At 44.0% G+C, this 18,066-nt stretch overlaps 1 protein-coding gene and 1 pseudogene across 1 annotated transcript; both read right to left on the bottom strand.

The window, feature by feature from the left end:
- Positions 1-1,224: 1,224 nt before the first annotated feature.
- Positions 1,225-8,242, bottom strand: LOC123731411 (uncharacterized; annotated as a pseudogene).
- A 2,335-nt stretch (positions 8,243-10,577) lies between these two features.
- LOC123731459 (SUN domain-containing protein 1-like) lies at positions 10,578-13,615 on the bottom strand. The gene is made up of 3 exons (XM_045710290.2): positions 13,436-13,615; positions 13,137-13,229; positions 10,578-12,956 (listed from the first exon to the last, which is right to left on the bottom strand). The coding sequence occupies exons 1-3, from the start codon at positions 13,532-13,534 to the stop codon at positions 12,840-12,842; spliced, it is 309 nt and encodes a 102-aa protein (XP_045566246.2). The 5' UTR covers positions 13,535-13,615; the 3' UTR covers positions 10,578-12,839.
- Positions 13,616-18,066: the final 4,451 nt, after the last annotated feature.

Raw genomic sequence — 18,066 nt, 5'->3', positions numbered from 1 at the left:
TTTTTATATTTACTCTTGCTCAAAGAATAATGCAAAGCCTTTTGTAGTTTTGTTACAAACTATATTTTATTTTTCACTCTTGATCATACACTCATTCAAAACCATCTGTTAATATACAGAATATGAAAGGGGGTCAAATTAACAACAAACAGTCAGACATTATTTCACAAACAAATACAAGTGGTAAAACTACAGTGAAGATAGCAGCTGGTCTCTGGTGAGTTGGGTTATTGGGTTCAGGTTATTGGGTTCAATCAGTGCAGGGGCAGGAATCAGTGCAAGGGGCTGGATTCAGTGTAGGAATCAGGTCTGAAGTCAGTGCAGGGCCTGGGGCTGGGCGGTGTGGTTCTGGTCAGGTGTGGGTGCTGTGGTCTTGAGGTGGTTGAAGGGAAGGGCCAGAGGCAGGGCCCTAAGTAAGGCCTTCTTCAGGCGCTGCTGCACGGCATCCAGCCGCTGTTCCATGTGTTTCATCAGCCTCCTCTCCATCTGCTCCAGACGCAACTCCATAACCTGCTCCGGCAGTAGCTCTTTGGATCTGTTGCCCTCCCATGTTAACCTGCTAACATTGCACTTGAAAATATCCGCTCCTATGCTTACAGGTTTTACAGCCATTACTGTAATAGGAGTTCTCTGTCAAGACCTGCAGTAATACAGACACACAAACCCTAACAAAGACATTTACTCTAACATTAACACAGACACACCACAATGCAATCAGAATCAGCGGCCTCCCGAGTAGTACAGCGGTCTAAGGCACGGCATCGCAGTGCTTGAGGTGTCACTACAGACCCAGATTCGATCCCAGGCTGTGTCACAGCTGGCTGTGACCGGGAGACCCATGAGGTGGCACACAATTGGCCCGGTGTCATCCGGGTTAGGGGTGGGTTTGGCAGGCAGGGATGTTCTTGTCCCATCGCGCTCAAGTGACTCCTTGTGGCCGGCTGGGCACCTGCAAGCTGACCTCGGTCGCCAGTTGAACAGTGTTTCCTCTGACAGAATGGATGCAGCTGGCTTGCAGGTTAAGCGAGCAGTGTTTCAAGAAGCAGTGTGGCTTGGCAGGGTCGTGTTTCGGAGGATGTGTGGCTCTCGACCTCCTCCATCGACTTGACTCCTAACCATAACATCTGGACTGCATTCTACTCCCACCACCCACCCTACCAGGTAAACCTTTAGAGGGAGTTCTACGTTGTAGTTAACCTCACCATAAAGCCACTACCAGCCTACTCATTGTGGGCCGTTGGATGTTTTTGCTGCATCACCTACCCACACACACTCTGCAGAATAGGGAGCATGTCTGGGCCTCCGTCCTCCTGGCTGGCCATTAAAGAAGGGTGACATCATGTCTGCCAGGCCGGTGTGGTTATTGGAGGCTACCCGAGAATGGAGGCATGGATCTGTTGAAACAGAGCCAGACATCTCGTCTGACTGGAGGCTGGTGTTGACTGAAGGCTGAGGTTGGATGTCAGCTGTAGCTGCAGAGGGTCCATTAGTTCCTTTAGCCAAAGCAGAGAGAGCCCCACTGCCCATGAGGAGGGACAGAAACCATCTTAATGCGTCAAGCTTTGTTCTGGAAAAACACCAAAGACCTTGATTAACATACATATAATTAACATGCAATACATTGACTGTCTTTTGTGTCCACTAGTTAGTGCTTCTCACTATCCGAGGGCTATATTGGTGGGTAGAAGAGTGAACAATACAATAAAGCCACTGTCTTCTGTGTAATTCCGGCCTGTGTAATTTTCCACTGAGGCTTCTATTGACTGGTATTGGTGACTGCAGATTTGACGAGAGATGGACCCACCTTCTGCTGAAACTGCACCATGTCCATGAGGCTCTGGGCCCCCCGGTGAGAGGGTGGTGCCCATCTCCTCCCCATCAACTCCATCATGCACTGCACATGGAACATGTCGATGCTGGGCCCCAGGCTTGGAGAGCAGTCTGCAGGTGTCAGTGTCTGCATGCCTATCACGACCTGAGACCCAGCCACGCTGCATCACCCACCAAGAGACAGCAGCTGAGAAAAAACAAGAGGTTAGAGGAAGAAATCCCCTCTACCCACACTATCATAACTAGACAGGTAAAGAGGATAAGTCAAAACTTCACAGAGAAATGGCTATGTGCTAGTAGGGAATAAACAGGAAATGCTAGACACCACAAGTATTTTCTACGGCAACAGGAATGAAGTACAGTGGGGGAAAAAAGTATTTGATCCCCTGCTGATTTTGTGCGTTTGCCCACTTACAAAGAGATTATCAGTCTATAATTTTAATGGTAGGTTTATTTGAACAGTGAGAGACAGAATAACAACAACAAAAAATCCAGAAAAACGCATGTCAAAAATGTTATAAAATGATTTGCATTTTAATGAGGGAAATAAGTATTTGACCCCTCTGCAAAACATGACTCAGTACTTGGTGGCAAAACCCTTGTTGGCTGTCACAGACGTCAGACGTTTCTTGTAGTTGGTCACCAGGTTTGCACACATCTCAGGAGGGATTTTGTCCCACTCCTCTTTGCAGATCTTCTCCAAGTCATTAAGGTTTTGAGGCTGACGTTAGACAACTCGAACATTCAGCTCCCTCCACAGATTTTCTATGGGATTAAGGTCTGGAGACTGGCTAGGCCACTCCAGGACCTTAATGACCTTAATGTCCAGGACCTCCTTTGTTGCCTTGGCCGTGTGTTTTGGGTCATTGTCATGCTGGAATACCCATCCACGACCCATTTTCAATGCCCTGGCTGAGGGAAGGAGGTTCTCACCCAAGATTTGACAGTACATGGCCCCGTCAAATGATGCGGTGAAGTTGTCCTGTCCCCTTAGCAGAAAAACACCCCCAAAGCATAATGTCACCACCTCCATGTTTGACGGTGGAGATGATGTTCTTGGGGTCATAGGCAGCATTCCTCCTCCTCCAAACACGGCGAGTTGAGTTGATGCCAAAGAGCTCCATTTTGGTCTCATCTGACCACAACACTTTCACCAGTTGTCCTCTGAATCATTCAGATGTTCATTGGCAAACTTCAGGCGGGCATGTATATGTATTCTTGAGCAGGGGGACCTTGCGGGCGCTGCAGGATTTCAGTCCTTCACGGCGTAGTGTGTTACCAATTGTTTTCTTGGTGACTATGGTCCCAGCTGCCTTGAGATCATTGACAAGATCCTCCCGTGTAGTTCTGGGCTGATTCCTCACCGTTCTCATGATCATTGCAACCCCACGAGGTGAGATCTTGCAGGGAGCCCCAGGCTGAGGGATATTGACAGTTCTTTTGTGTTTCTTCCATTTGCGAATAATCGCACCAAATGTTGTCACCTTCTCACCAAGCTGCTTGGCGATGGTCTTGTAGCCCATTCCAGCCTTGTGTAGGTATACAATCTTGTCCCTGACATCCTTGGAGAGCTCTTTGGTCTTGGCCATGGGGGAGAGTTTGGAATCTGATTGATTGCTTCTGTGGACAGGTGTCTTTTTTACAGGTAACAAGCTGCGGTTAGGAGCACTCCCTTTAAGGGTGTGCTGCGGTTAGGAGCACTCCCTTTAAGGGTGTGCTCCTAATCTCAGCTCGTTACCTCTATAAAAGACACATGGGAGCCAGAAATCTTTCGGATTGAGAGGGGGTCAAATACTTATTTCCCTCATTAAAATGCAAATCAATTTATAACATTTTTGACATGCGTTTTTCTGGATATTTTTGTTGTTATTCTGTCTCTCACTGTTCAAATACACCTACCATTAAAATTATAGACTGATCCTTTCTTAACCAGTAGGCAAACGTTCAAAATCAGCAGGGGATCAAATACTTTTTCCCCCCACTGTAGGTAGAGACACTGCTGTTGATTTGAAAGCTGTGGTTGACATACAGTGGCAAGAAAAAGTATGCGAACCCTTGGAATTACTTGGATTTCTGCATAAATTGGTCATAACATTTGATCTGATCTTCATTTAATCACAACAATAGACAAACACAGTCTGCTTAAACAAATGATTGTATTTCTCTTGTCTATATTGAATACATAATTTAAACATTCACAGTGTAGGTTGGAAAAAGTATGTGAAACCCTAGGTTAATGACTCCAAAAGCTAATTGGAGTCAGGAGTCAGTTAACTTGGAGTCCAATCAATGAGACAAAATTGGAGATGTCTAACCCGGAAGCTTATAAGAAATCCCGTTATGCCCTCCGACGAACCAGGTAAAGCATCAATACAGGACTAAGATCGGATCACACTACACCGTCTCCGACGCTCGTCGGATGTGGCAGGGCCTGCAAACTATTACAGACTACAAAGGGAAGCACAGCCGCGAGCTGCCCAGTGACACGAGCCTACCAGACGAGCTAAATTACTTCTATGCTCGCTTCGAGGCAAGTAACACTGAAACATGCATGAGAGCATCAGCTGTTCCGGATGACTGTGTGATCACTCTCTCCGTAGCCGATGTGAGTAAGACCTTTAAACATGTCAACATTCACAAGGCCACAGGGCCAGACGGATTACCAGGACGTGTACTCCGAGCATGCTCTGACCAACTGGCAAGTGTCTTCACTGACATGTTCAACCTCTCCCTGTCTGAGTCTATAATACCAACATGTTTCAAGCAGACCACCATAGTCCCCGTGCCAAGAACACTGGAGATTATTGTGGAATACAGGAAAAGGAGGACAAAGCACACCCCCATTCTCATCGATGGGGCTGTAGAGGAACAGTTTGAGAGTTTCAGGTTCCTTGGTGTCCACATCACCAACAAACTAACACGGTCCACGACAAAACCTATTCCGCCTCAGGGGACTGAAAAGATTTGTCATGGGTCCTCAGATCCTCAAAAGGTTCTACAGCTGCACCATCGAGAGCATCCTGACTCGTTGCATCACTGCCTGCGGCCTCCAATCGCAAGGCACTACAGAGGGCAGTGCGTATGGCCACGTACATCACTGAGGCCAAGCTTCCTGCCATCCAGGACCATAACAGGCGGTGTCAGAGGAAGGCCCTAAAAATTTTCAAAAACTCCAGCCACCCTCGTAATAGACTGTTCTCTCTGCTACCGCACGGCAAGCGGTACCAGAGTGCCAAGTCTAGGTCTAAGAGGTTTCTAAACAGCTTCTACCACCAAGCCATAAGACTCCTGAACATCTAATCAAATGGCTACCCAGACTATTTGCATTGCCCCCCCCCTCACATCTTTTACACTGCTGCTACTCTCTGTTTATTATCTATGCATAGTCACTTTAAGAACTCTACCTACATGTACATATTACCTCAATTACCTCGACTAACCGGTGCCCCCGCACATTGACTCTACCGGTCCCCCCTGTATATAGCCCTCGCTATTGTTATTTACTGCTGTTCTTTAATTATTTGTCTACACCTGTTGTATTCGGCGCATGTGACAAATAATTACAATACTAGCTCAGCACTGCGAATAAACACTAGTTTATTTTATTTGTATTTAGTTACACAGCAATTACCTTGCCAGCTACATCAGTCAACTAAAGAGTAGCCAGAACACACTGAACTATGCTCAACTCTCCCATGCTGGTCCAGCCAGCCAGCCCGCTCTGTGGTGTCCGTGTGGTCCTAAATCCAGTCGGATAAACACTCCAAACAGCCTACCCGACCGCTCGGAGACATGGTCCTAAAGCACACCGTTGTCGTGTTTTGTATCACATTCCAATGACAAAACTGGGGGGAGGTCAAAAATGCAATTTCAGAATTTGAGGGGGGGGGGGGGCATGTCCCCCCAGTCCCCACTGAAAGTTGCAGCCCTGTTAGCAGTCATCCCTCCTGCTCAAGAGTCAACACATTCTGGGTGATGCGAAACAGGGTCATCAACTTCTCTGGGGAGTTCTCATTGTCTATTGCTGATCACCGTTCTCAAAACTTGTCATTGCACATCTCACACTACAAGAGCATTGCAGGTTTTGTGCTGATAACATCAAACATGCTTGAAAATATCAGGACATCTGGGACTGCCCAAAGACGAGATCGGTAGCCTTCAGATTGTGTCTCTGACCCGCTAAACAAGCGTCGGCAACGGCCGCATGCTCCGGGTAGTCAACAGCATAAGGATTTTGTCTCCGATCTCAAAAACTTGTCCAGGACAGCTAAATCAGGGCTAAAATCGTGTAGTGTACACCTGGCTTAGTTTTAGCCACCACAAGCTAACAATCAATGGAAGTGATGTGGGCATGTGAGCATGCATGTTTTTTTATGGCCACATCACATTTAAGTAACATCAAACCAAATAGACTACTTTCAGCGTGAGGAACCATCTAACATAGTGACCTACTCCTTTGAAATGGCTGATTGGGCTGCACGACGAGATTAGCCAGCGATCAGTGCACTGGTGTTGTATCAACATGCCTGCCGACTTAAAAGTACTTCCTACTGGGTATCATGGTGGTAGCTAACGTGGCTGTGTTTTTCTCACGTAGGATAGCATCCTACACAATAAATAACTCATATTGATAACCTATCTAAAAGTCACCTTGATACATAGTCTACTACTCAATGGGGAGGGCATGAAAGGCAACAACACCTGCACAGTGCCCTTTGCTTGACAAACACTACTGTCGGGCAACGGTGTGGTAGCTAACATACCTAGTAGCCGTGACAGTCACCGTAAGCACGCGCATCAAAGCATGAAGCAACAGAACATCCATTGTCGATACTTTTAATCAAAAACAAACAATGGTCAGTTGAGGACCCCTTCGAGATACAATCCCGCTAAAGGGATTGGTTGGACAACAACCAGTGAGATAGCACGGCACGAAATTCAAAATAAAATAATCTCAAAATTAAAATTCAAGTATTATACGGCATTTTAAAGATACTCTACTCGTTAATCCAATCACATTGTCCGATTTCAAAAAGGCTTTACGGTGAAAGCAAAACATTAGATTATTTTAGCATAGCACCTTAGCAAAAATAAATACAAAAATAATTTTCCAAGCACGGATAGCCATCACAAAACCAGATATACAGCTAAAATTAAGCACTAACCTTTGACAATCTTCATCAGATGACACTCCTAGGACATCATGTTAGACAATACATCAATTTTTGTTCGATCAAATTAATATTCATATCCAAAAACGCAATTTTTACATTGGCGCGTGACGTTCAGAAAATGTTTTCTCCCCATAACTGCCGGTGAATAGGCACATTTCATTTACAGAAGAACTCATAAACGTTGATAAAATGTATAACAATTATTTAAAGAATTAGAGATAATCTACTCCTTTATGCAACCACTTTGTCAGATTTAAAAAATAACGTTACGGAAAAAGCACATTGTTCAATATTCTGAGTACAGAACTTAGCCTTCAATGCTAAGCTATACAGTTAGCCTACAACCATGGCGTCAACAAATCTCCAACAATATGTTCTAAATATTTACTTACCTTTGCTGATCTTCGAAATGTTCATTTGTTCTGCAAAGTCCATCATTTATGTCCAAATACGTCCGTTTTGTTGACCCATCCAGAACACTTTACAATGCCATGTGGCGTGGACGCAATTCCATAGACGAAATGTTCAAAGTTCCATTACCGTTTGTAGAAACACGTCAAACGATGTTTACAATCAATCTTTAGGGTATTTTTAACGTAAAATTACAATAATTTTACAACCGGGCAATAGGTATTCATCCCAGATGAAAAATTTAAAAAACAACGAAGTCACGTGCATGCGCGTCATAAGACACCTCTCCTCAGACTGGCCAGTGATTGACTGAGCCATAATTATCTGCCCGGTAACAGGTGACGGTTGAAACCAGTTCCTAAAGATTGTTGACAGCCAATGGAAGAGTTAGGAGGTGCAACGTAAATCCTATGTCACTGTAGTTTTTCAAGGGATTCAAAACAAAACTACATTTCTAATTTCTCCCACTTCCTGATTCAATTGTTCTCAGGTTTTTTGCCTGCCATATGAGTTCTGTTATACTCACAGACACCATTCAAACAGTTTTAGAAACTTCAGAGTGTTTTCTATCCAAATCTACTAATAATATGCATATTCTATTTTCTGGGCCAGAGTAGTAACCTGTTTAAATTGGGTACGTTTTTCATCCGGCCGTGAAAATACTGCCCCCTAGCCCCAACAGGATAACTGAACATGTCAAATTACTTGTGTAAAACTAACAGTGAAATACGACTCAGACTCACCCTCTGCGCTTTGACACACCCACTTTCCACACGCCCACTGCTTTTCTTTCGACATACCCACTCGCCCCATACTCCGGTCGACATATTGGGATGCAGCTACCCCCTTCTCGCTTAAGAAGTCGTGGCCGTGTTCGAGAGCATCAAAACCTGCTCGTCAAATATCTCATTCTAAAGTCATGGGCATTAATATTGAGTTGGTCCCCCCTTTGCTGCTACAACAGCCTCCACTCTTCTGGGAAGGCTTTCCACTAGATATTGGAACATTGCTGCAGGGACTTGTGTCCATTCAGCCACAAGAGCATTAGTGAGGCCAGGCACTGATGTTGGGTGATTAGGTCAGTCAGCGTTCCAATTAATCCCAAAGGTGTTTGATGGAGTTGAGGTCAGGTCTCGTTGCAGGCCAGTCAAGTTCTTCCACAATGACAATTTCTGTATGGACCTCGCTTGGTGCACAGGGGCAAACTGTTGCCACAAAGTTGGAAGCACAGAATCATCTAGAATATTATTGTATGCTGTAGTGTTAAGATTTCCCTTCACTGGAACTAAGGGGCCTAGCCCGAACCATGAAAGACAGCCCCAGACCATTATTCCTCCTCCACCAAACTTAACAGTTGGCACTATGCATTGACTCAGGTAGCATTGTCCTGGCATCCGCCAAACCCAGTTTCGTCCGTCGGACTGCCAAATGGTGAAGTGTGATTCATCACTCCAGAGAAGGCATTTCCACTGCTCCAGAGTCCAATGGCGGCGAGCTTTACACCACTTCAGCCTATGCTTGGCATTGCGCATGGTGATCTTAGGCATGTGTGTGGTTGTTCGGCCATGGGAACCCATTTCATGAAGCTCCCGACAAACAGTTCTTGTGCTGACGTTGCTTCCAGAAGCAGGTTGGAGTGCTGCATCAGAGGACAGATGATTTTTATGCGCTTCTCGCTTCAGCTCTCAGTGGTCTCATTCTGTGAGCTTGTGTGACCTACCACTTCGCGGATGAGCCGTTGTTGCTCCTAGACATTTCCACTTCACAATAACAGCACTTACAGTTGACCGGGGCAGCTCTAGCAGGGGAGAAATATGACAAACTGACTTGTTGGAAAGGTGGTGTCCTATGACCGTGCCACGGTGAAAGTCACTGAGCTCTTAAGTAAGACCATTCTTCTGCCAATGTTTGTCTATGGAGATTGCATGGCTGTGTGCTCGATTCTATACACCTGTCAGCAACAGGTGTGGCTGAAATAGCCGAATCCGCTAATTTGAAGGGGTGTCCACATACTTTTGTATATATAGTGGTGGGGCACGATGACAAAACATTACCACATAGTGCTATAATGGCACAGATATAACCATGAGTCCTCGATCTATCTCCATTGGTTTCACACTGCAAATGAACCATAGAGAATGATAGAGGCCTCTACTGGCCAAAAGGCTGTAGCAGCATGGGCAGCCGGGTCATCAGGAAGCATCAGCCAATCGTGAAGAAGAAAATGGACTACTTCAAAATGGAGATTGTCTGAATGGCGCTGCCATGCTGTCACAGACGCTAGGATGGCACAGAAACAAAGATAAGTTCTCTATCGATGTCTATGGAATGAACTGACTGTCCTTTCCTTTGACGGCATCTCATAATCATATATGATCCTTGTCCAGCCCAGGGCAGATCGATGTATATGGAATGAACGGATTGTCCTTTCCTTTGACGGCATCTCATAATCATATATGATCCTTGTCCAGCCCAGGGGCAGTGGGGCACCCATGTCAGCCAAACATCATCCTGGTCTGGAAGGAGGAGTATATGAAGCTTGCATTATAGTACTTTATCACCAAAATGTTAATGTGTGGTAACGCTAGAATTACCACATTGCTGTATAGTTGCCATCTGTAAGTGGAGATTCAGTATTCAGTGTTCTAAGTACAGTCCAGCTCTGAGCAGCTCCTGTGAGAGAAAATGCAGCACTAGCTACTCTCTTTGCTCCTGCTGCCCCTCCCTCTTTGTTATCAGTAAAGTGGCCCCTACTGGTCGATAGATACTACCATCCCAGATGAACAGCCACCACTAAAGACTGCTGCACCTGAGAATTCTGTACACAGCTCTCTCTCATGGACCCAAATTCCTGTTTTTTTGTCTTTTCGGTCTGGGATGCATGTGACATAGTGCATTTTTGTCAGTTACTGGACTGAACATGATAGATCAAAATCTATGTGTGAATGTGTGCTCACATCAGGAAGAAGGGTGGAGAATCAGACTGCAACCAAGCTCTACCGGTGGGGCACGATGACAAAGAATTCCCACATTTGTTGAAACTATAGTGCCTGATTTCATTTCAAAGTTATTTAAAAAAGCAAAAAGACTCAAATCAATAACTGTTACATTACAACTACTCAAAATGTAGGTACTTTATTTGAATATTTTATACAAGTTACAATTATGTACAAAATCCAAAAAACACCTGTTTAGTCCCAAGACAATTTACAAATAGTCTCAAAACCCTTTACAAAAATATACTACACAGATCGCTATTTCATTAACTCGGGACAAACAAATAAATAATGAGATTTACAACTGGGCACTTGTATATAATCTATAAAGGGTCATGGCCAAAGCCTGACTTCTGTGGCTGAAAGGACCAGTGTAAGACATTCTTAACTTACTTGAGCTGTAAATTCCCTTTAAAAAACAAACAATTCAACAACATTTTGGCATCGCAGCATTTACATATTTTTAAGCAACACTGATATCAGTGGACTAAAAATGAAAAACTATTAACAAAAGTTTACATTCTTCTATTGTTTGTAAGAGAACATGGTAAAACCTGGGCCCATATCACCAAAAGCATCTCAGAGTAGGAGTGCTGATCTGATCACTGTGCCATCCGTTTTGTCACCAAAGCCCCATATACTACCCACCACTGCGACCTGTACGCTCTCGTTGGCTGGCCCTCGCTTCATACTCGTCGCCAAACCCACTGGCTCCAGATCATCTACAAGTCTCTGCTAGATAAAGCCCCGCCTATCTCACTGGTCACCCCCAAAGCCAATTCTTCCTTTGGCCGCCTCTCCTTCCTGTTCTCTGCTGCCAATGACTGGAACGAACTGCAAAAATCACTAAAGCTGGAGACTCTTACCTCCCTCACTAGTTTAAGCACCAGTTGTCAGAGCAGCTCACATATCACTGCACCTGTACATAGCTCATCTGTAAATAGCCCATCCAATCTACCTTATCCCCATACTGTATTTATTTATCTTGCTCCTTTGCACCCCAGTATCTCTACTTGCACATTCATCTTCTGCACATCTACCATTCCAGTGTTTAATTGCTATGTTGTAATTACTTCGCCACCATGGCCTATTTATTGCCTTACCTCTCTTATCCTACCTCATTTGCACATGCTGTATATAGATTTTTCTACTGTATTATTGATTGTATGTTTGTTTATTCCATGTGTAACTCTGTGTTGTTGTATGTGTCAAACTGCTTTGCTTTATCTTGGCCAGGTCGCAGTTGCAAATGAGAACTTGTTCTCAACTAGCCTACCTGGTTTAATAAAGGTGAAATAACTAAAAAAATATAAAATCTAGGATCTGTCCATATGATCTTATTCATTATGATCTAAAAGGCTAAACTGATCTTAGATCAGTACTCCTACTCTAATATGCTTTGTGGATATGGGCCCTGGTTTCACCATGAGCGACAAGGGCTCAACACACATGACTCCAGTTTGGTCTCATAACACAAAATGCCCTTGAAACATTCTTCAGCCAATAAAAAGGGTGGCAGGTAGCCTAGTGGTCAAGAGCATTAGGCCAGTAACTGAAAAGTTTCTGGTTCAGATTCCAGACCTGACTAGGTGAAAAATCTGTTGATTTTCCTTTGAGCAAGGCACTTGACTCTAATTGCTCCTGCTAAATGACTAAAATGGTAAATCCAATACATTTTGTCTTGTCTGAAGCAGTAGAGCACAGATTCCGATCCATGTGGTTATCCTTCGAATGTCAAGTTTGTCAAGTTTGCGGAGCAAGCACTTATGTGTGTGTGCATAATTTCAGTGGTGTAAAAATACTTTAAAGTACTACATACATAGTTTTTTGGAGTATCTGCATTTTACTATTTATATCTGACAACTTTTATTTCACAACATTCCTACAGAAAATAATATACTTTTTACTCCATAAATTTTCCCTGACACCCAAAACTACTCGTTACATTTTGAATGCTTAGCAGGAAAGGAAAATGGTCCAATTCAGGCACTTAACAAGAAAACATCCCTGGTCATCCCTACTGCCTCTGATCTGGCGTACTCACTAAACACAAATGCTTTATTTGCAAATTATGAATGAGTGTTGGAGTGTGCCCCTGGCTATCCGTAAATTTAAAAAACAAGAAAATTGTGCCGTCTGGTTTGCTTAATGTAAGGAATTTGAAATGGTTTATACTTTTACTTTTGATACTTAAGTATATTTTAGCAATTACATTTACTTTTGATACTTAAGTACATATAAAACCAAATACTTTTAGACTTTTACTCAAGTAGTATTTCACTGGGTTACTTTCACTTTCACTTGAGTATCTTTACTTTTACTCAAGTATGACAATTGGGCACTTTTTCCACCATTGCATAATATGCATAATTGGCTCCAGCCATCTGCAGAACATTAAAATGTAGACAGGGTGGTCTGCTCTGTGCCCTCAGTTGACACTGGGCTGACCGTGCACTCTGATGCGGTACAGGCAGGTGTACTCCGGGTGACCCCAGTTGGACAGCACCCGAACCTCAATGATCTGATAGGCTTTATCATTCTCCTCCTGTGGATAGATAGCAGAAGACACTCAATTTAGATTCAAGTCATTTAAGAATTATCAAGACCTAAAACTTTCCAAGTCACCATCTCTAATCGTACTAGAGATAAGTGCCATGTGGACTACTAACATAACATCTTCCACTGGCCAATCAAGCCCCTTGAGGTAGTGTTGGAGTGTACTTACGGTGACAGGATAAGTCTGTAGAGCATCCTCATCATCCTGGTAGGTGTAGCTGCCCAGTAACTTACCCTCCTCCTGGTACTCATCATCCAGACCCTGGAAACAAGTGTACACAGTTAGAAAACAGCAGAGACCAACAGCAATAAGTGTGTCAATCAATAGTGCTTCACCAGAGCACACTCACAGTAAATGTGACGGAAATTGAGTGTCTACTAGGTGGGCTTCTGAATGGCTGAGACAGCAATAGCCGACATTAATGTTAATTGGGTAAGCAGGGTAGTTTGGAGGTTTGCATGGCTTACATAGACGGTAAACTGGCGCGGGGCGCTGCTGATGGTGCCTGTTGGCAACTGGGCTTTGGGGATGTGTTCCAATGAGGGCACGATCCTCATGGAAAGCATCAATGGGTGTAACTTGACAACAAGAAACGCGGATAACAGAAAATGGCGCTAATTCCGGTCTGCCCACCAGGGTTGCCATGTCCACGGTTTTCAGGACAAATTGGTCTAATTTGAAAATGATGTCGCGGGTGGAAATGTATTGGTCGCGGGTTGTGTGTTTTTGAGCTACTTCTAAATTAAAGCGAGGCCGCCATGGCATTTTTCTTGAAAATATACTGCTCAAAAAAATAAAGGGAACACTTAAACAACACATCCTAGATCTGAATGAAAGAAATAATCTTATTAAATACTTTTTTCTTTACATAGTTGAATGTGCTGACAACAAAAATCACACAAAAATAATCAATGGAAATCCAATTTATCAACCCATGGAGGTCTGGATTTGGAGTCACACTCAAAATTAAAGTGGAAAACCACACTACAGGCTGGCTGATCCAACTTTGATGTAATGTCCTTAAAACAAGTCAAAATGAGGCTCAGTAGTGTGTGTGGCCTCCACGTGCCTGTATGACCTCCCTACAATGCCTGGGCATGCTCCTGATGAGGTGGAGGATGGTCTCCTGAGGGATCTCCTCCCAGACCTGGACTAAAGCATCCGCCAACTCCTGGACAGTCTGTGGTACAATGTGGCGTTGGTGGATGGAGCGAGACATGATGTCCCAGATGTGCTCAATTGGATTCAGGTCTGGGGAACGGGCGGGCCAGTCCATAGCATCAATGCCTTCCTCTTGCAGGAACTGCTGACACACTCCAGCCACATGAGGTCTAGCATTGTCTTGCATTAGGAGGAACCCAGGGCCAACCGCACCAGCATATGGTCTCACAAGGGGTCTGAGGATCTCATCTCGGTACCTAATGGCAGTCAGGCTACCTCTGGCGAGCGAATTTGCCAATCTTGGTGTTCTCTGGCAAATGCCAAAAGTCCTGCACGGTGTTGGGCTGTAAGCACAACCCCTACCTGTGGACGGCGGGCCCTCATGCCACCCTCATGGAGTCTGTTTCTGACCGTTTCAGCAGACACATGCACATTTGTGGCCTGCTGGAGGTCATTTTGCAGGGCTCTGGCAATGCTTCTCCTGCTCCTCCTTGCACAAAGGCGTAGGTAGCGGTCCTGCTGTTGGGTTGTTGCCCTCCTACGGCCTCCTCCACATCTCCTGATGTACTGGCCTGTCTCCTGGTAGCGCCTCCATGCTCTGGACAATACGCTGACAGACACAGCAAACCTTCTTGCCACAGCTCGCATTGATGTGCCATCCTGGATGAGCTGCACTACCTGAGCCACTTGTGTGGGTTGTAGACTCAGTCTCATGCTACCACTAGAGTGAAAGCACTGGCAGCATTCAAAAGTGACCAAAACATCAGCCAGGAAGCATAGGAACTGAGAAGTGGTCTGTGGTCCCCACCTGCAGAACCACTCCTTTATTGGGGGTGTCTTGCTAATTGCCTATAATTTCCACCTGTTGTCTATTCCATTTGCACAACAGCATGTGAAATTTATTGTCAATCAGTGTTGCTTCCTAAGTGGACAGTTTGATTTCACAGAAGTGTGATTGACTTGGAGTTACATTGTGTTGTTTAAGTGTTCCCTTTATTTTTTTGAGCAGTGTATATATTTTTCTGTGATCTGCCGCAGCTGACTATCAGGCAGTGAGGCAGCCTCTTGCTGAGTGAGTGAGTAGGACAAGAGGGGTGTGTGTGTTGACTGAACGCTGCAGCAGGCAACTATGTCACGTGAGTAAGAGGAGCCAGAAAAGCACACACAAACATCATGACAACGTTTTACCAAGTGTAGTTAGGCTATTTAGATTGTCATCATGGAGACACCTATTTCCAACACTTTTTCCATAAAACATATTACACTCTAGAACTGATGCACATCAAGAAATAAGACAACGCACAAAAACAACTTTAGGCGCTCTAGAGCCCATTAGATACATTTGCTCGAAGGTGGTTTAAACTGCATTCTAATGCAGTGGCGATTTTAGCATGTAAGTCTTGGTGGGGAAAACTCAGCCAAAAAATTGTAGATGCATGCCAGCAAAGCCACTACACAACACTAAACAATACATTAATTGCACTATAACAGTGACAAACGGTGCCCACAAACTGCATAAAGCTGTCCCAACAACAGAACTTTCCTTTCTGCACCATGGAGTGAATCCTTACCACTGCTACACCTGGCTATCAGCGGAGCCTTGTCTGGCAGCGAAACAGTTGATTCAGCCTCATTTACTGCCTTTTAGAAAACATAGCTGATATGGCTGACTTGCTTAAACAAATGTGGTTTCTACTGACAATTGAGATGTACAAACCTGGGCATAAGGGAATGACGAGTGGATAAGAGGCAATCTGTAATTTGGATTAAGACATTAATGAGCGAGCTAGGATGGACGTAGTCAATATAACTATTTGTTCAGCACTTTTGAAATGTACAGCAACAGAATTCAAAATATGGGCCATTATTACACCAAGTCAGAACCGTAGTATAAATAAAGGGGGCATATAAACAGACAATGAAAGCTCTTACAATATTAGATGATTACATTTCTCTAAAACAGGCTACAGGCTACATGTGCACCACCAAGTCAGAACAGTGGAATAAGTTATGACGGGGAAAGGTACCACATTTCTAGGGTGAGGCACATGGGCTACTAACAGCTTACAACACAACATACACTTAGTATTACTTTCTTAGCTACAGTATACATATCTCCCTGGCATTGTACATAATTTATGCGGCAGCAACAATACATTTTTGGACTCACCTTGTTGTGCTGTGCTCACTTGAACAGGAAGGCGGTTCGGCGGTCCTTCTTGTGGGCAAATTTTTTCATCAATCTTTGTCATCCAAGTCTGCTTCTTTGAAAACCACTGGGAACTCTGGGGAAAAAAGCAAGTTTGAATCATGAAGTCAGTGATCTTCAGGTAGGAAGTCCAGAGTTCCCGACTTGGAATTCCGAAATGGATGACCGTTCAAAATGTATTTTCCCAGTCGGATCTCGTTTTTTTCGAGTTCCCAGTTGTCTTGAACTCACTGAACTCTGAGATTTTCCAGTTCCGAGTTTCCATTTTTTTTATGCAGCAGAAGTCATGCTGGATTAACAGCATGGCCAATGTATTCAACCTTTTCTGGCCCATGGTGTTGAATGTTTATACTTTTAAGTTTGGAAAAGAGACCCTTAAACCCAGACTTGGACCACACAACCACTCCACTGAATAGCAGGCTAGTGATTGCTTTGCAACGCTTGCAGTTAGCCACTGATTCCTTCTGGTAGGTTCCAATTATTATAGCAAGAACTCAACGGATACTACGAAAGCTCAAACCAAGTTTATTCATCCCAAAGGGTCAAACACCTGTACAGACCAAGACATGGTTTTACCCGTGGTAGTATACATATCCCACTTGGGCTGGAGTCCCCTCCTTATCACTAAACATTGCATGTTTATTGCTAGGCCGGAAGCTAAGTGATATGGACAATACACGGTTCCTCCACTTATCAGTACTGCCACATGTGACCGTTTTCCCTACACTCAGCCCCTCCCAAGCTTACTTATGGCACCCCTCATGTTTCTATTATACATAATGATTAATAATATAACTAATGATTAATAATAGTTAATTCTCAGAAATCCAAACCTATCACTTCAAACCACTCATTGTTGAATTTGCAATTTCTAATTTGTTGTGTAATGTTTATGTCCAATGGCTGATGACCACTGATACATTTTATCTATAATTTCTCTTCATATGACAAGGATTGGAAAGCATTTGCCAGTAGATTGTCGACTTGATTCATGATGATGATTGCTTGTCTAGCTTGCTAGCTAAGATTTGAAAGTATGATGTTGACATGATCAGTCCAATCAAAGCTACGATCAATATAATGTGATTTGACTTAACAATGACCTTGAACCTTCTTGGATGGGCACTTCTAATGTAAATCTATGGCAGCACCCAGGCGGATTACATTTTTTAGCTCTCCCTGTAGATTTTGCGGTGACGTAGTATCCCCATGAGTGACAGAACTCTGAGCCAATACCCGACGCCACTAGAGAATATTACCAACCCATTCTCTCTGAATTTTCCGCTGGCTTGTCACAGGCGTCGATGAAAGGTGACCAAAACGCAGCGGGTATAGTGCTCATCTTCCTTTTATTGTTAATAAAGTGAACACTTAAACGAAAACAATAAACCAACAATCAACAGTTCTGCAAGGTACACAGACTATACAGAAAGCAACCACCCACAAAAACACAGGAAAAAACAGGCTGCCTAAGTATGGCTTCCAATCAGAGACAACGAAAAACACCTGCCTCTGATTGGAAACCATACTCAGCCAAACATGGAAAAAGAAACATAGAAATAGAAAACTAGAACCAAAATCCCCTAGAACCAAAAAACCCCAAAACAAACACCCCCTGCCACGCCCTGACCATACTACAATTACAAATGACCCCTTTACTGGTCAGGACGTGACATGGCTGCCCCACCACCACAGAAAGCAGTGAGCTAGGCTGAAACACCTGCATTT

Source organism: Salmo salar, chromosome 28 (assembly GCF_965601325.2).
Source record: "Salmo salar chromosome 28, fSalSal1, whole genome shotgun sequence".
NCBI classification, from domain to species: domain Eukaryota; kingdom Metazoa; phylum Chordata; class Actinopteri; order Salmoniformes; family Salmonidae; genus Salmo; species Salmo salar.
The sequence above is the reverse complement of the archived record's forward strand: the minus strand, read 5'-3'. Positions and strand labels throughout refer to the sequence as shown.

What these genes read in the sequence shown, in the direction of transcription:
- LOC123731459 (XM_045710290.2), bottom strand. Translation starts at nt 13,534, where the DNA reads ATGCTTTCCATGAGGATCGTGCCCTCATTGGAACACATCCCCAAAGCC. An exon ending in CGCGCCAGTTTACCGTCTAT is followed by an intron (nt 13,230 to 13,435) that starts GTAAGCCATGCA and finishes ACTTGTTTCCAG; the next exon opens with GGTCTGGATGATGAGTACCA. An exon ending in TACAGACTTATCCTGTCACC is followed by an intron (nt 12,957 to 13,136) that starts GTAAGTACACTC and finishes ATCTATCCACAG; the next exon opens with GAGGAGAATGATAAAGCCTA.